We start from the raw sequence: 19,627 nt of genomic DNA on the forward strand, positions 1-19,627 counted from the left end.
CTTCCCCTAGCAGCCTGACCACCATTGCAGCCCACCTTTAGAGAGCACGGCTGGACACAAAACATTCCTCTCCACCTCTTCACCCTGCCTGATTTCAGCTGGAGCATGTCATATTTGGGAAGATACGGAGAAGAAATACTTATGCTCACAGATGAGCTGAACTCTGGTATGAGTTATCTGAGTTTTTAAGCCTTTTAACAAGAGGCGCAATATGAAACTTTCTGGATACAAATGGGAAGAAAACGCTAGTAAAATCAGACCAATAAATCTGAATTCAGCCCACATCCTCCTATTTGCAAACCACCCCTTAAATATTTCTGGATTCAGTTTGGATCCCAGTGGTGGTGGAAAACTGAACTCTATTAGATTGCAGCATGGAAGAGCAGGAGGAGAGGAACCAGGTTAAACAGGCTCACTGTGCCTGTGCAGATGCACAGACAGTAGGCAACTGCATCCTGCAGTGTAGCCTGGCATGAAAGCCACGCCAACCCATGGGCATGCCTTTAGTACCTGTTGCACTGTGAACGCACAAGGGTGTGGAATACCTTCCTCTCAGCCTTTGAATGAAGTTATTTTCAGGCTGATTATAAAGGGCTCAAATCAAAAAGTGCCAGATCCACACCCGCAGGCTACCATGAAAGTTCAGTGCTGGAGGCAACATTGCTCCTCAAACTTGAGCACAAGTGATCCTCTACCAACTACCAAAACATAGATCTGTGGAGAAAATAACAGGCTGGACTATAAACTTTGAAAAACAGGATCAGATAGGATTGATGAAATTTCTGTAGCAGATTAAAAAAAAATAATAATAAAAAATCAGTGATTATCCTATTTCCATACATAGAGGGAAAGAAGTGTTCCTTAGAGAAAACAGAAAGACAGCTAGGTGCAAATAACTTGCTCCTTCACAAGGAATGGGACAGAGGGAGGAAAACACAATCTAGGTATATCTATCCAAGACTGCAGAAAAAATTAATAATTCCTCCTTGGTGACAATATACCTTTGCAGTCCCAATGACATTACAGCAACCTACTTGATGTAGAGACACACATAGATTTCAGCTATCTTTTAAAGAGGCACTTTTTTGATAGTATATAATAAAAAGAATCAGTTTCATAATTCATTTCACTTGCGTTCACCTCTAAAGTTAGAAACTGTGACCTGTATTTTGTAATTATTCCTTAAGAAAAAATAGTCAGTGCTAAAGAAAAAAATTGTTAAGTAAAACTTCAAGGTTTTCCCTAGAAACATCATTCTCCTGAAACAGCACTCCTAGAGGAAACTGCCTCATGACTAGAAGTTGCTGCCCTGCTGTTTTTGGTTTTTTTTTCCTATAATGAAGCCCTATCTCAGAAGATATAAGGTTTGTTGGTCAATTATCATCTAACGAGGAAACGAAGACGAGAAATGAGACTCAGGAATGTGGCTTCACGTACTAACTCATTTAAACCCACCATTGTAATTAGCAACTAGCTCGTTTAAACCCACCATTGTAATTAGCACTCGCACAAAATAGAACAAAGAAATTGGGAACATCAAGAATGCTTTCATCACATATTCTTGGCATTTCTATATTTGATACCCTCTCAACACACTTAAATGCAAATTAGATATAGGTGACTATATATAATAGCTATATATATATAATAACCCAGGGTAGTGCCTTTTAATTGATTGCAGGGGTTGGATTTCTGTGTGATCAATGACTAATAATCTTTGTTCTATCAGCAAAGATAAAAAGAGTAAGAGTCCCAAAGATTTTAAAGCAGACATCCTAGACAGTGCTACGATGGGACTTGTAGAGAATTCCTCTTTGTGAAGACTGAAGACAAAAGCAAAGGGACAAGTCTCAAAGTGTGCTGTTCCCTGTCCTATTGAGGAGGACAAATTTGGATGTTCTGGACAAGGAATAGTAACAGAAAGACAGAGCATGGATTTAAAAATCTTTTTTTCAGGAAGCCATAATTCAAGTAGGGTAAAAGAAGAACCCTCTCTCTTCAGATCCTCCAAGTGTACTGCCCTGGACCAGAGCTGAAATTGGTGGCCAGACTTGTTTCAATCACTGTAATAAACATGTTCCCTGTATTCTCTGGTGCAGTAAATCACTGAAGAGTTTAAGTGGGAGGAACTACAAAATTAATCTCCCATCCTCTCTTGCAGTCACAGCACTACTTTCCCCACAACCACATCAGAACCCTCCAAACAGCTGCCATGTAATTATGGGAAGATCATCCTCCAATTCAGTGAGCCACGTTCCCACCATACTCTCTCTTCTGTGCAAATGTGGACCACAATAAGTGGAATAGTTCCTCTGTAGCCATCTTCTTCTAGATGTTACGAAACAGCTTTTGGTGATGAGTCCCTGCAACTCCATATGGTATGCACTCACCACTGAATGACAGATGCAAGAAGCACACACGCTCCTGCAGTGCACACCAGCAAACTTTGCTGGTCCTTCTGCAGCACAGGAGTATGTATCATTGATCTGCGATGGCACCTCCAGCAAAGAGCCATGAGATATGACACAAAGAGAAAACGCCAACAAGTTTAGATGCCATAATTCCCAACCACTTAGAAAGAAAAAAGGGTGGTTTATGGAAGTTTCTGAGGAGAAGATTCAGAGGGGCAGATTCCTCCCCCAGAACAACATCCCTTCTTCTTTGTACTCTCTAGCATCCATCTTTTGAGTGGTCTGAAACAAGTTCTTTGAAACAGCCAGGAACCTCGCATGATTTCAAAAGCAGGTACAACTATTAAATAGCCCTCCTGCTTTCCAAAAGATAGTCTGCACAGACACTTTGGCAACTAATTAACTTTGTCCAATTACATGGTTTTATTTTCAGACCTGGCACCTTGAATTATCAGAGGAGACCAAGAATAGCCATGGGCAATTTACCTTTAAGGTGAAACAAGGTCCTAAAGCCTGTACTTCATTCCCAAGGACTTCTAAAAACTGCCCCATCTTGGCCCCCAGGTTTGACACATCATTAAGTTTAGTCTTGGCTGGCGCAACAGAAGCTCTATGGACAATTCTGAGAATATCTGTTCTTTAGGATTATTACTAGGTGTTTAATGAGGCAAATGTGTGATCCTATAATATGTAATAGAGACATTTTATTAATTGAAAGCTGTAATGTAGATGGTATTACATTAGAAACCTCACCTGTGTCGCACAAACACCAGCCTCGGTTCTCTGAGGCAAAGCTGTCACATAAGCAATCAACAGCTAAATAGGAAAGTTTACTCTATATCCCTCAAAGGCCCCCATTTACAAAAAGTACATTTAAAATATGCTCTGTACAGCTGTTGTCTTACCATTTGCCTTGTGCTGCACATCTGGCGGAAACTGGTCAGGAACATACCACTGATAGTCTGGCTGCATAGAACAATAAAACATTATTACAGCAATATGGACAGCATAGACTCTTCAAACAAAAGAACAGTGACATGATAAAAATATAATCGCACTGTGAAGTTTTTTATTAGTCATACAAAAGGAATTTACAAAAAAATCTTATACTTAGCTTTAAATTTCCACTGATCAAGTCTTTCAGCTTGCTCCCTTTTTTATTACTTGTGGTCTAGATGCTGCACTCATTAAAAATATTGATGCAACCTTTCTAGATCCCACAAATCAAAAGAAACATTACCAGAAACAAATCAGGTTTTAAAAGAGTTAAAGACTAAAGTGCACCTGAAGATACTAGCAGGCATCCCATTCTTGGTACTAAACAACCCCAGAGAAACCTGGTACACATGTACAGGTGAAGCTGTTCCAGTCTGAAAACATGTAACATCTGTAACACATTTCAATGTGACAAAAATAACCCACTTAATAAATTTCTCTCCCCTCCTTACAGGTTAGCATTAGTGTTACTATAACATTAGTTCTTCTCAAATAACTTCCTGAAAATATTGTGGGACGAGGAAAAATCCCATCTTTCTTACAAGAGGAAGTACTGGGAAGGTTATGTCCATGTAAACAGTTTTGTTCAGGGAAATCTTAGTAGAAAGAAATACTGCATTATATTTATACCACACACCGTGGTAAATGAGTAGCAAATTACCACTAGAGAAAACAATTTTGGGGCCAGACATTTCAGTTGAAGCTGTATTAAGCTATCTTAAGTTTTAGTTTAAGGTTTAAGTAGTACATGCAAGCTTGTCAAATTCCAGGTAATTACTGCTTCAAAATTAGTTAAACTGTGAAAATACTTCTTGTTTTGCAGAAATTACTCTGACAAAATCCTGAGTAGTCCCAAGGAGACTCTTACAGATTTCAACTTGTAGGGAAGAAATTTCATAATCTTCTTAAGAAGTTTTGCCTAAATTAAGATGGCAGGATGAAGCTGCAGACACAGAAAAAAGATTTAACCTTCTGCACATGCTGTCATTCATAGTTAAAAGCAGTAATCACATTGTCAGGAAAAAAAGGAGCTAACCTATTTTCACTTAAATTATATCATCCACAGTAATTATTAACTAATTCTGTGCTGGTGGGCAAACAGAATAGGCTTTGGTACACAGCAAGACTGTTTTGCTTTAAGCACAGGTAGCTCTTCCACCAACGGCTCAAAATATACTTATTTGCATTGCTTTTTTGAGCTTCTGTTGAATTTTCTGTTCTCTGATCTACTCTTCCGTAAGAACTTACACTACACAAACTTGAAATACACCTCTTCTTTCTGAAATTCATTCATGTCAGACTGAACGAAATGCTTCTGCTAACAGTGTAAAAAGGAAGGAAAAGGTGCAAGATATAAAAAGACTGAAAAAGCTAAAGCACAGACTAAACACACAGGATTACATACATTAACTCAGGACACTCATTAAATTCTAACACCTTTCCTCATTGCTAAACAAATTGCTCAGGGAGGTATCAAAAGCTCAGAGCAGCAGCGCTGCACTCGCACAGACAAAGAATTTCAAAGAAAACTCAGAATGAAACTGGGAGTTACAAAGCAACCAGTCAAACTGACCCCGGCGCTCCGGCAGGAATGGCAAAGTTGTAAACCTGGTGATCCCTCACAGAATTAGAAACCCAGATGATGAAAGTTCAGGGAGAGAGCCAAAATAATCTGGGACAACGTCCAAAGTGCAGTGAAAAACATTCCACAATACTTCCAACTCTGATAAATAGGCAGATAAGCACACTCCTGAAGCACAGAAATTACTTGCTTGACCACAGCTTTTCTGATGGATTCCTACAGCCTGAAAGCCTTATGTGTGTTTTGCAAAAATTCAGATATAATTTCTCAAATAATGAGCATCTTTCCATATGTGACAGCTTTATAGCCAGAAACAGATACTGTGCATTTAGAATGACATTCACCATGTGTAAACTAATTCTCGCTAGGTTTGAACACGCACAGCCCACACTGATAACCCAAAGCACTTCAGAAAAACCATTCATTGAAGCAGTGTTTTCCTTGAGATAGGTAACTCTTCCTCACATAACCTGCCAGAGAGCAAAGCTATTCTTTGTGCTGAGGAAGACAGGATCCTGTCGTGTGCCAGAAAGAAGGGCAGATTTACCATTGTGTTAGCCACACTCAGAGATAGTTTCCACTTCTGCTGAGTTTTTATTTATTTATTTATTTATTGGGAGTACACAGGCTTGCTTTGGAAAACTGCATTTTTGAAGCATTCACAGCCAGAGTGTCTCACCCTCACTAGGACCTTATTCCTCACGTAATCCTGTTTCACAGCAGTCTAACAGAAGGAAGATACTACTGGGTACAAGCAACAGCATCTGGGATTTTGTCCTTACAGTTTAAAAGCAGCATTCTGAATCCTGCCAATCCTGTCCCAGAAGGCGTGGGGGGAACCTGGGATTGTGCAGTCTGGCTGAATAGAGGAAGCATAAGTGAAGAAGAAGGAAAGTAATTTTCAAAAAATAGGGCCAGAGAAAGAAATACCCAGTGTAAGACATTGGAAATAAGACATTTTAGTCAATAAGCTTTCTTAGACCAAACAGAGGGAAGAGACCGGAATAAATGCTGACCACAGCTACTTTCTTCTTTCCCTTACTATTGTTTATATTGAAAGCCCAGAACTGGCTCCACAGAGCAGATCCATATTTATGAATTTGAGTACCTATATAGCTAGAAAGGGCTCTGAATGTGAGTCGTGGAAGTAAATTAATCTAAGAAATCAGCAAGAGTCCAATCAAACTTTTTAAATTAAGGAATGACCACCAGTATTCATTGAAAACAAATGTATAATATCCCTTTTTTCTTCTTAGTGGTATTGTAGATAAATAGTATTTGCCAAAGTAAATTCAAAATATATAAGAACATATACTTAAAGTATATGTCATCAACCATATATTTAAATCACTGCATTTTTCCCCTTTGTGCAGATTTCTGTTGGTTATGCTTTAATTTGCACATGGCAGCACTTTGTGCAATTCAACACCAAAGCACTACAACAGCAAGGAAGAAAAGAATATGGCTATCAAAGAGAAAATCAGCATTTCTGAGCAGAGTAAGGGAAGAGAGACTGCAGAGAGAACAAGAAGACTTTTCCAGACATAGGACTAATTCTAAAACTAATACAAAATCTTAATCTGAAACCAACAACAAACTGGGAAACAAAAGATTTAGTTACTGGTAAGGACGGCACTGTGGTAGCACCATATTATCCTCCTGTGGTCAACACGCTGTGAGAAAATCAGCGCCCTTGGGAAATGGGAGATGGCGGGAACCTTACCGAGTGCTGCTGCTGTTCATGTGCGCTGTGAGATGCTGGGTGTGCTCGAGGATCTGGATAGTGAAGAACCAACCCACAACTTCCGTAATTAACACATGGTGAGAGGAAGAGGGGAGATGGGTAGCTGGGCCTCTCAGACTGTATTGGGAGGTCTTTTGTCTGTCAAAAAATAAGAAAAACACAACAAAACGCATTATTAGCTAGATGCTGTAGCAGGATGCTCCATCTCTCAATATGCCTGCCTCAGTTTCCCCTCTATGATTCAATTACATTTGTCTCTCCATTTTGCAGGCCCAGGCCTGGAGTGGAGAGTGGAAAGATTCCCATGGGAAATGAAAGGGCCTAGCAAGCTCTGAGCTGGTAACAACCTTGAAAGATATAAACAGAGGGCCAAGTTAATGTTCCTGTCTCTGGTGCTGAAGAACAGAAAGCCCAGCCCAGGCACAACTAGGCCCCAAACAGAGATAAAGAAAGAACAAAGAGATAAACAAAAAAGTTTGCTTGGTAAGAACAAGGCCTTCATGGTTTTTCCTACTGTTTTCCTTTTATTCTCCAATAAGAGATACTGGAGATACAGCTAAATAGTTAAATGACAGCAGTCAATCCACTTTAATCTATAAAAGGCTGATCCCATCTTTGATCAGAGAGACCTCCTGTATACTTTCCCAGGAGGTTGCTGGACCTTCTCCTCTCCAGTGGGGCCACCTGCCAGAGAGATTGATTCTCAAGAATTAAGACACCTCAGGGACACCCAGCTGCAGCCAGGCAAGGGTGAGAGATATTAACTCCTTTTTTGTCTTTATTAGCACACTTAATGTTAAGCAACTGCTCATCATTAAGTTTTAAGATTTTAGAATCCTTTTAATGTTGATAATTACAGTTCTAGACCTATTGGAAAACTTAGTAATAAATAAGTTGCCAACATTTTTAACAGTTAACCTTTATTGTTTGTTCTAACTACTAACAGTGTATTTTATTGTTAAGATTACACTTCTGTATTCTAACCCTAGCTTCTGTTCCCATCTCCCAATTTCCCTACCATTTGTCTGTGCTTGTGCCTTCTAAGGGTTAAGACCCCACTGTCATATACAATAAATTTCAATCAGTGCTTATGCCCTGTCTGCCATCCCATCCTGTTCAGGACAGATACCATGACTAATAGAATATTCCAATACAAACTAATCAGCAAAAAAGCTACAGGGAAGAAACTCTCCTCTCTCTCAGCATGGGTCATACTGCTGCTTGTTTAACCCCTTCAGATTCTTTATGACTTAAAAAATTATTTTAAAAAGCTGACTTGTGCCACGCCAGAGTCTTGACACTTTTTATGTGAGAAAATATTGGTTTCAAGATATGGCAAGCACATTTCTGGGAGTTTTGTACATTCAAGAAATATTTCATTTGCACACATTAGCTTTCAACAGTTTGAAGTACAACTACATGGACAGGCACTTGTATTACAAGAAAAAATAATAATTGGTAAAGGACCTTGAAATTTGGATCTGCCTTTCCTTAGGCCCTCTGTGTCCCAACAGAGTGAACGTGAATTTGCCTAAGGACAGAGCAGGGAGGCATAAAAGATGATTAACATTCTATGAGTCAAAACTAAATAATTTGACTTAAGAAAGCAAACTAATAAATATTCTGTATTGTTCCTCTCATGTTTAAAATCTCTCACAAGCTCTGTTTAATCAAATCCCAAGGCCAGAAGAGACAAACAAGTTGATCTCTAGTGTAAACTGCCAATGCAATGCAGGGATAGTCAAGCTGCACGTAGATATTACACAGCATTTGTACAGCCCTTGTTAAGCTGTAGGCGTGCACTGAAGGTTACTGCATGCAATACCAACAGGTTTGTCCAAGGTGGTTCTATATGCCCTGAGGGACAAATAGAAACATAGAATGTTTTGGGTCAGAAGGGACCTTCAAGATCTTCTAGTTCCAACCCCACTGCCAGAGACACCTCCCACTAGACTAGGTTACTCCAAGCCCCATCCAACCTGGCCTTGAACGCTATCAGGGAGGGGTCAGCCACAACTTCCCTGGGCAACATATTCCAGTGTCTCATCACTCTCACATTGCAGAATTTCCTCCTAACGTCCAACCTAAATCTCCCCTCTTTCAGGTTAAAGCCACTTCCCTTATTCTCTCACTCCATGCCCTTGTAAAAAAGTCCCTCTCCAGCTTTCCTGTAGCCCCTTCAGATACTGGAAGGCCACTACAGGGTTTCTCTGGAGCCTTCCCTCTCTGAAGGCCCCAACTCTCTCAGTCTGTCTTCATAGAAGAGGTGTTCCAGCCCTCTCACCATCTTTGTGGCCCTCTTCTGGACTCAGTCCAACAGCCCCACATCCTTCTTGTGTCGGGGCATTCCCTGTGACATTGTAATTCTATGCTTGCATGAAATGCTTCCAAGTACCCATAAAATCACTGGCAAGTCTGGGGCCTTACTGCAGCAGTACCCAGAATGCCCGACCTGCTCTGCACTCCCACTAAAGCCGATGGCAGCAAAGGGCGGCTGACGGCCCCTCACCTCGTACCACTGCAAGACTCTCCTAGTATCGATGTATGGCTTGGTTGAGAATAAGCCAATGCTGAAGTTTCTGTTTCACAACCATGTTGGGAAGGAGAATAAATCATCACCGAACATTTTGGTATTTCATCATTCTTTTAAGACGTTGCACAATTTTGTCAAGACAGGAAACCTCAAAATTTCATCATTTTTAAATGGGGATTGAGAAAGCTCAGAGTTTTACATGCCGTGATTTTACTGTGGCTTCCCAAATGTCAGTGAACAGAATACTGACACTACTCTGAAGAGATAAAAAGGATGTAGCAACAAAAAATTATTGCAGCGGCTGCTCAGCTAATTTGGATGGAGACAAATTTTTTTTTTTTCCTCAGCAATATTAACATTACTCTGTAATTCCACTGCAAAGGTCAGGATTAATTACAGAAGCTTCTTATTTTAAAAGTTGGTTTGATGTTACAATTCTTAAATCGAGTGCCAGTGAAACAATCAACAGTCCTCTGGATTTGTTTTTGGTTCCCCCCTCCATTTTAAGATATGTTTGAAGAGTTTTTGCAATAAATACTCCCTTCATCTATTTAATTTAGAAGTAATATCTAATCATTTCTCATCTTCTTTCTGCATTACTTCAGAATGATTTCATCCCAGGTGGTGACCTCATATGAAGTCCAAAGTCAATTAATGGAAGCCAGAAAGCCTTGGGTTGTGTGGAAAGTGAGAAAATAAAAATAAAACACACATGTGTTGGCAGTGGTACCTTTCTTTTGACTCATACCTGAGAGTTTAGTTTATTCAGTTTAGACTGTAATCTCTCGTTAGTTTTCTGCAAAGCTTCTTTCTCCTCATTAAGTCTTTCTCTGTCAGATCTCTCCTTCCTGAAGTCTTCTTCATATATTTGTACCTGCAATCATTATGACCACATACGTGAATTTTGGCAGAGCCACAATGGAAATTTTCAATCAGTTTGTTATTCAGTTAGTTTTTAAACACTGACAAAGCAGTGAGGTGCATTGCAAAGGGATCCCTCCGCTTTCCAATTGTGCCACCAAAAATTTTATGACCAGCAAAACATGACAAGCAATGGCTATTCTACAATAGCTGCTGTCAATTGACACAGCCCACAGCTTCAGTATTCGCAGACCCTTGTAATTTAAGAGGCTGACTAGGGGATATCAGTTTTATGTGTTATAAATAAGATGCAAATACTAAAGACATTGATCTTTTCAAGGGATAAATAATAGCAGGACAAGCATTTCACCAACATTTTTTCCAGTTTTCTCTTCAATCATGAGCACTTTCAACTCTCTCCTGTACCTCAGATGCAAGCAATCAGCATCCTGCTGGAGATGCAAGGTGCTGGTCCAGCACAAAAAAACCTGACTTCTGGCACACAGTCTGACAGAGTGTTATCACCTTACCCGACCTAATTATAAGCCACTGTAACCAAACAACATCCTGCTTTTTTGTAGCTCGCTGAACACCCTTGGCCTTGAGCCTGCTTCGCTTTACATCTTTCTGTAATTGTCTGCAGCTTTACCTTACCCACTAAGCTAGCTGTCTAACTAAGGTGTGGCCCAAAGGACTCATCCCTGCAGATTAAGTGGTAGTACTTAGAGCAGTGGTCACATATTAATGACCAGAAAACGTGGACCAGTAGTTAGCTACTACTAGTAGTTAGTATTGTCAAGGAATTTAGACTTTGTCTAGAAAATAGTGGAAAAAAACCAAACCCTGTAGGAGACTATCATAGAACAGTTTGAGTTGGAAGGGACCTTCAAGATCATCTAGTTCCAACCCCCCTGCATGGGCAAGGACACCTCCCACTAGACCAGGTTGTTCCAAGCCCCATCCAAACTGGCCTTGAACACTCTCAGGGAGGGGTCAGCCACAACTTCCCTAGATAACCTGTGCCAGTGTCTCACCACCTTCACACTAAATAATTTCTTCCTAATACCTACCCTAAATATCCCCTCTTCCAGTTTTGATCCATTCCCCTTTGTCCTATCTCTCCATGCCCTTGTAAAAAGTCCCTCCCCATCTTTCCTGTAGCCCCCTTCAGATACTGGAAGGCTGCTATGGGGTCTCCCCAGAGCCTTCTCTTCTCCAGGCTGAACAACCCCAACTCTCCCAGCCTATCTTTGTATGAGAGGTTCTCCAGCCGTTGCATCATCTTTGTGGCCCTCTTCTGGACTTTCTCCAGGAGCTCCATGTCCTTCTTATGTTAAGGGCTGCAGAACTGGACACAGTACCCTAGGTGGGGTCTCACAAGAGCTGAGTAAAGAGGAAGAATCACCTCCCTGGCCCTGCTGGCCACACTGCTTTTGATGCAGCCCGGGACAGGGTTGGTTTCTGGGCTCCTGCGCACAGTGCTGGCTCATGTTGAGCTTCTCATCCAGCATCACCCTCAGGTCCTTCTCTGCACTGTTCTCAATCCATTCTCCACCCAGCCTGTATTTTTGCTTAGTATTGCCCCAACCCAGGTGCAGAACCTTGCACTTGGCCTTGTTGAACTTCATGCAGTTTTCACGAGGCCACTTCTCAAGCCTGTCAAGCTCCCTCTGGATGAGACCCAGATGTTAGAAACTGTATGTGGGGGGTTGGGAAAAAGGCCCATGTATCTCTTGTCTGCAAGATAGGTCTTCTTTTTCATCCTCTTAAACTGCAGCCTGAGGAACCTACTTGTGCCAGTGCAGAAGCAGAGGGGAGTATTACATACATAATTCAAAATGGAAATACAGAGGTTTGACACTGTTCCTAGAAGATAAGCTGCCTTTCAAACACTGAAGGATGCAATGGCTTAGCTGCTTTTCTGTCACCAGGAACCACAGAGCTTCATCCCATTAAAAAATATCTGACCACCCTGGGCACAGTCAGCAAGTGCATGAATTTAGAAGCAAATCACAAATCCGTAAATTAGTTGGTGTTAAGCTTACTGGCTTAACTCTTCAGCTAATGGGCAGGCATCCACCTGGTAAGGAGCTGGAGGTTGGTGGCACTTCTGACAAGCAACAGCAAAAGCACATTGGGCTGGGAACTGCCAACAGAACTTTCAGAAGTCCTTCATGTGCTCTTGGTTGGTCACTAAAGCCTGCTGCCAGTCTATTTTCAAAAAACTTGTTTGTTGTGGTTCATGCCCTGCCCATCATACAGATCAAGTTTGCTTTTTGCTGGCAGCAGCACTGACTTCACAGGAGGACTAAAGAAATATTAATACCTCAGGGCAAGAAAAACACTCAACAAAGGGCTCTATAAATTATTTTCACAACTTGCCTGTTGCAGCTAGTTTTTGCAAGGTACTTTTTTTTCCAGACCCCATGGTCTCCCAGTAGGTCTAACCCACTCCCTGAGTAACACTGTGTAAAAGGAACAAAGGCTTTCTGTGTGGCCCTGTGGGGACTCAGCTCCACAGCCTGTGCCTGGAGGAGGCACACATGCCCCTGACCCTCCAAAGCAGAGGCAAAGTTGTCGCTTGCAGAAATCCAGGTCTCTTGTATCCCTGTCCATCTACACGTTTTCCTCCTCATTTCTTCTCTCCCAGTTCCCTCTCTGCTGTCCCACTGCATCTCCCCAGTACAACCTATTGAAACTGTGAGGGAGCTACTTTGTCATAGTTCTGCCATATACTCCGTCTGAGACAGATGGAGACACCTCCTAAGAAATGAATGCCTTCATCTCTTCTGTCATGGCCAAGCTCTGGTGAGCCTCTGTCATATTGCTGTTTGTCCCAAGAGTCCCTCCTCCATGCAGTTAGAACCTTCTGCTCCATTTCGTGCAGAAGGAAGTTTGGACTCACTGTACTGATTTATACAACTAGAAAAACACATTAATAAAATGAATACCCCATGAGAATTCTGGAAAAAAAAAAAAAAGGTTTACTTGATTTTATTGTGTAGAATGAAATTACTCATTACTGTACAATCAAGTGCAGGATTTTATTCTCCAGCATGTGGCAAGCATTACATTAGAGAGCAAAATCTGGCTGTGCTGTCAAACGTGACAGAAACAAGTATTTTATTTCCATTGAATAAAATTCCCATTCTGATCACATCCATTTGTGTGTCAATTATGTTAACCCTAACACTGTCCAGGATAACAGACATAAAATGTAAAATTATCTGAAAAGTATAAGGTTTTAAAAATCTTTTTTTCATATGGAAAGAAAAAGAGTGCACAAAGCACTTGAATTGCTCAGAACAAAGATTAAAAAAAATAAATACACTTCTCTGTAGTGACTGGTATGCAGGTTATGGATGGAAATGTTTTGCCTCATACTTTGAAAAATTCTAATACCCACACTCTATAGCTTTCCAAGACTAGGATTCTTAGACAATTCACTAAACTTTCAGCTTCTAAGAAAAAAAGGAGCAGGAGACATGATTAGCAATCCCTATGGATTAAATTCAGCCCCTATCAGAGAGCTGGAAAGACATCTCCAAGGGTCAGGAGAGCCACTCTGCTGCTCTGAGTCCTACACTGAGTCTTTGCTCCAGTCCTTTGCAAGGACTCAGTTTCACTTCATGGACACTACTGTGATGACAGCATCTTCAGAAACACCATTTGAATGGGCTACAGCTAAACTGGTTCTTCCTTTTCAAAGTTCTACATAGCAAGTCTAGCAGGCATAACTCTTGGAAGGGCAGAACTATGCTGTATGAAACCCACACATGCTTACTTCCAGCTGTCCTCACCTGCTGTCTGAGAACTTCAAGTTGAGTTTTCATGTCCTCAATGCTGTTCCTGTCACCCTTCTCTGAAGAAGTTCCAGGAACAGGTGAGTGCTGCTTTTTCAATGCATCCAGAAGGGCCTGCAACGTCAAACAGCAAAATCACTAAATAGGGATTCACTATAATATCTAAACAGATTACAATGAGTCACAGACTTGCATGGTTTTCCCTTCACTTGCAGTTTCTTCAATTATATACACTTAATATAAACTTTGTGAATAAAATAAAGTCATGACTTGTTCAAAATTTTCAAAGTGCCTACCCTACATCCATGAATTTGAGACAGTGCCATTTAGGAGACTGTGCTTTTATTTTCGTTTTGCATTTACCTATGGAAATCACAGCAGCAAATCTCATTCATTAACAGCATTTCCCCATGCAAGTCAGAATCAGAGAAAACTAAGACAGGTGTCTGTACTCAGCTGAGGCCAAAAACAATGAAACAAAAAACCCAGGAACATAAAAGTGATATTTAAAGGCAGCCTAAAAACGTGACTACATTAAGGTCAGATGGAAACTTTTTTTTTTTTTTTTTCCACTAAAAGTACAAATTTCTTCAACTGGAACCGAAGTAAAACTAAAACCTCCAGTTGAGAGGAAGCTGTGCAGTCTCTATAGCTTGTCACTAGAGGGAGTTATGAATACACACACTACACTGGTAACGCTCTTACTCTATTTTTTAGTCAAATCCTGCCACAGTGCTTTGCAGATTTTGTTTAACAGTACTACACAACTCTCCCTTTGACTAGAATAAATTTTAAATGTCTCTTACTCCTCTCTGTCTATAAGCACACAATTCACTCTTTTTTACTCTAGCACAAATATTCCCCCATTCAGTACTTTTCAGTGTCTCTCACATAAGAATTCAACTCAGCTAACTTAATCCATTTTAGAAAGTTCAGTTCCTCATAACCATCCCCAGCTCTCCCTTGCTGGCCACACTCCATTCATGCAATAAGAGAAGGAGGGAAGATAATCTGAAGAGGGAAGAGGTAGAGGGGGAAGTGGCCAAACAGGAGAACAAGCATCTAAAATAATCCAAGGATTAGTATTAATTATCAAGAGGGCAAGAACGACAAAATAAGTAAAAAATAGCAGTTTCCATGGAGAGCACAGAAGAGAAAAGGGAGGCTTTTTATCTGATGAGCTACTGTTCCTAAGCATTGTGCAGAAGATAAATTGGTGTAATAGTGGCAAAGCTTGTGTGTGCCATGTCAATCCATAAGTGAGGTTGAACATAAAAGTGGGAGGGTAGACAGCTTACTGACTAGCCCTCCATTTTCCCCTTTCAGCCCCTGTTAAACCTTTTTAAGTGATGACATTGCAGTGCTCTGCATGAATAATAAAATAAATTATAAAAGGAAGTTTCACAAAGGTGTTTAGCTTGGGCATGGATGGCAAACAGCAATGAGAGTCAGTGAAGTTTGACAATATCATAAGACGTGTTCCCTAGCTGACTGCAGCCCAGATCCATTCCAGGCACATGGTTTGTTAAGCATACTACTAAGGACAAAGGCAAATGAAACATGTTCTTCTGCTACCCCCTGACTACATGGGACATATCTTCATCTTGGTGCCAGCCACAGAAACACCAGCCTTATCTGGGTGGCAGGGGACCTCCAGAGGCTCAAGCTCCTGCTCAGAGCCAGGCCAGAAAGGTCAGGTTACTCAGGGACTGTCTTCCAAGGAGAATGTTTTCATGGCCTCTCCAGGAAACCTCTTCTAATATTTGATCACCCTCAAAGGAAAATGCTTCAGATAACCTAATGCAAAGATAACTGTCTTGCTTCCCTCACAACACACCATTTTCCCAGTCATCTGCTGCACTCACTTTTTATATAGCTCTGTCTTCTGTTAAAGTCCTTTATTGGGACATATCTTACTAATCATGGCCATCCCAACATTATCAAATGGTAACACAGCTTTGCAATTAATTATATATATTCACATAAGATGTTGACTGTTCTATACATTCTCAAACAAATATCACTACATAAACATTTTTCTTGCAGTTCACTTCCTGGAATCATATCATGATATGGACATAGTAGTTATTTGGGCAACTCTTCAGGGTTTTTTTTGTTTATTTGGCTTGTTGGGGTTTTTTGAGGAGATTCTTCATCTCAAAATTATGAAGAAAAAAAAAACCAACAAGAAAACAGAAAAATCCAGAAAATTCAATCTTCAGAAGGCTCACAGTAGAGAAAAATAAGGTGAGGATTTTTTTTTAACCCCATTTGGAAGCAGCACTGTGAGTCTCCATTTTATAATCTCACATAAAATAGGAAACTGGAGCATGTATAATGCTGAATTTGTTCAGCATCATCCTAAGCCCACACCAAAATCTTTGAGGAAAGATTGTAAGAGTCATTCTGAGAAGTGCTAGGTATGGGGGGAAAAAAGGTAAAATTTTGTAATGCCGCCATTAGATCAATAGCAAATTATTAACAATTGTGTCATTACAGGAGATTTAGGTTCCCAAGCATAAAATGAACACTAAAGTTAATACTCAGAGTTGTAACCAGGATATTTATCTTGCAAAATTCCCATCACTCTGAACTGACAAAAGGTTGGGCTGCTTTAGAGTAATTTGTGGAAGAAATTAAGATATTAGTGTTCCACTAGTTTTAAGAAACAACTGTGAATAAGATCCTCATAAACACTTGAAATTAAAAGTTCATATTTTATATATGTAATTAAGCTTAGTAATTTCAAGGTAGCAAATCTGATAAATTACTAAGAACTTCTAGGCACCTAGAACTACTTTGCTTTCCAAAGCTACCAAAAGGACAAGTGGTGCATGCACCTAGAAACTTCTTAATCTAACCTCAAGAGTGTGTTAAGCTTGCGTGGAAATTTGGAAGACAATTGCCTTGTAGACATGAGAACTGGTATTAAGTAAAATACTCTTTAATCTGGTGTCTTTCATAAAAAACAGATTTTCTTAACAGGGGAACTAAATTAGAGCTTACTAGTCTATGTTTAAATAACAATTGAGATGGTGCTGCAGCAAATTATGAAATAAGTCAGAAATTTGGCTTGTACTTGAACAGCCACGGGAAAGCAAATAAAATTGGGATATAGTGTTGCAAACAGTTTTTGCATTGCAACACTACTTTCATGCTGCAGGCATTCAAAGTAGGATCAGATGGGACTCTGCTTTGGGTAGTCTGGATGACCAGATCAAAGCTGGATGAAGCAGAAAGTAAAAAGGTCGATGTACCTAAAGGAAAACAGTTAATGTGCTCAGAAACAAGTAGTAGTATCTTGCATGAAATGGGAAAGAAACAGCTTAAAATGACTGAGATGAAAAAAAAAACATTCTTATTAGCAGGCATAGATGTATTTTAGAAGATTATAAGAGATGGGTCATTTTAGCTAAACTGTCCTCTAGTGAAAATACAATTGCTCTGTGTAGCTACAGGGAAAGAGCAAGTGCCCCTGACAGCAATCATATTTTCACTAGAGGACAGTTCTGCTTCATGAAGGGGACAGAGATACCCTTGTGAGAAGCAGATCTGTTCAACACCACCACCAGAAGAACAAATTAACAACATCTGGCCAGACTAAATTAGGCCAATTGAAAGAGATTAAAGCATCTAATGCAAGAAGGGTTACAGCTCCAGAACAGCCTTCCAACAAAAGCACAGTAGAATAAGCTTCAGTATTTTTAAGGAAAGAGTTGTTTTGATTTTGGAGAATTTGTCACTGAAACTGCAAGAGCAGAAAACTAGACTTAAAAGGGCACAGAAGGTGCCTTCCAGTCTTACCTGCACTCATAACATGAGATTTGAAGGATGCAAAGTGACAGAAAATCAGTAAACTACTTGTTGGAAAGTGTGTTGCATGAAATTGATGTCTCATTTAAAAGAAGGGTCTATTCATCCATCTGCCTCAGTTCCAACCACACCGCAAGATACAAGAGCGAAATAAAATATTGAAATAAATTGTTTTACAAACAAGACCTCAAATGAAAGTTACACTGAGGCTTTGAGCAAGTCATGTCTGTGCATTTCAGAAAGAGCCAGTGTTCATATGTTCTGTCAGATTTTCTAATATAGAGACACTACTTTTTTGCCTTGACTTTTGCACATCATGGTCCCTTAGCTTTTGTATCACTTGAAGTTACATGGCAATGGTTACTGCAGTGCATTTCCTCAGGAAGTGTTTGTGGTTTACCAGGAAAAAAAAATTGTTAGAAAACACCCACTGCTTTATGTGATCTTTTGATTAAACAAAATTACATGTATTACTTTCCTTCAGTTAAAAAAAATAAATCCCGTGTTATTTATGTTATCTATTTGGCTATTTCATCAATGAAATATATATACATAATACTTACATGTATGAATATACATGTGTATTAATTTAAAAAGACAGGAACGTATCTTGTGAAGAGAAGCCATTATTCTCAAACACAGAGTAGATGTAAACCAACAATTTTTCAACTCTATTTTTTTTAATTACATTGTTTCACTATATGCATATGGAAGCATCTTTATGCCATTTCACTTTTGTTCTAAGGAAGGAGAACCTAGAATAAGCTTTGATATGATAAGCAGAGAGGTTTCACAGCAGAAGCCAAAGATTCTCTTAACTTTCCTCTTTACAATGCAAAACTACTCTCTGCCAAGAAGAGCATGGACAGGTATCAGCTAAAGAAAGTTCCTGCTTGTTTCCTCATCTCCTGAGCAGTGACGATGAGTTTGCTACCATGAACACACCGTTCACCCAAGGCTGAAAAGATGGGCATCTGGTAATGTCATCAGTTCAGAATAAAGACCCTAGAAGTAAAGTATGAGGTCCTGGTCAGGGGCTTACTCTTGTTCATACCTTATTGAGACGACTTATTTCACACTCATAGTGTTCTTTCTTTCTGACCATGGAGGCATTCTTCTGCTTGAGGAGCTTGTTCTCTTCCTTCGTTTCACGGAGAGCTTCACTAAGGACTTTTGTTTCTTTCTGGGATGCAAAAATAGAGAGATGCTGCTGAAATGCAGATGGAAGCATTTTTCCAGAACAATTTTCAGAATATCTGCTGTCTGGCAGATGTGCTGCATTTTTGTTGTCCCAAACACAGCTGGGAATGGAAGCAACAGGAAGGCGGTTGGTTAGTAAAACCCAGATATGACAAAGTCTATTGAAATAGTTTTGAACACTCACCATATGATGTGACAGAGACAACATACCAGACTAAATCCTTGCTCTCTACAGCCTGCAGTTGGACAAAGACATGAAAAAGCTGGCAGGCCAAGCAGATCAGTGCCACACAGATGATTATCCCAAATCTGCATTGTTCTTATGTACTCAAAGCATAAGGCCAGGGCTAAAAACTGGTGGAGTCCCAAGTGTTCCAAGTGTCATACAACGTTAAAGACAAAACCAGCTCTCAGTATCACATAGTCTGGGGGCTTTTTCCACTACACAAGAAACTGAGGCAGGTCTCAGTCTGCTCAATAATTAGCAAACTACCAACCAAGGCTTACAAGTCCACTTTCTTTGACATCATCACAGCAGCTGTTGTCTTGAGCTTGGGTCTTCCAAGTATGTGTGCCTATACTGTTGCCACCCCAGCAAACTACCAGGAAGATGCCCCTACTTGCACCAGGATTTACACACTATGTTGTTCAAGGTGGTATTCTAGTAATTATACTGACAGATAG

At 40.1% G+C, this 19,627-nt stretch overlaps 1 protein-coding gene across 1 annotated transcript in view; it reads right to left on the reverse strand.

Moving 5' to 3' along the window:
- The window catches only part of TNIP3 (TNFAIP3 interacting protein 3), a 36,839-nt gene that overhangs the window by 3,616 nt on the left and 13,596 nt on the right, over window positions 1–19,627 (reverse strand). The window contains exons 7-12 of the mRNA XM_009998577.1: window positions 18,798–18,926; window positions 13,928–14,044; window positions 10,015–10,140; window positions 9,129–9,281; window positions 6,713–6,871; window positions 3,317–3,377 (exon numbers count right to left, since the gene is read on the reverse strand). Of these exons, the coding sequence (XP_009996879.1) occupies window positions 3,317–3,377; window positions 6,713–6,871; window positions 9,129–9,281; window positions 10,015–10,140; window positions 13,928–14,044; window positions 18,798–18,926 (745 nt within the window). The remainder of the gene's footprint in view (window positions 1–3,316; window positions 3,378–6,712; window positions 6,872–9,128; window positions 9,282–10,014; window positions 10,141–13,927; window positions 14,045–18,797; window positions 18,927–19,627) is intronic.

Source organism: Chaetura pelagica, unplaced genomic scaffold, assembly GCF_000747805.2.
Source record: "Chaetura pelagica isolate M959 unplaced genomic scaffold, ChaPel_1.0 scaffold176, whole genome shotgun sequence".
NCBI lineage: Eukaryota > Metazoa > Chordata > Aves > Apodiformes > Apodidae > Chaetura > Chaetura pelagica.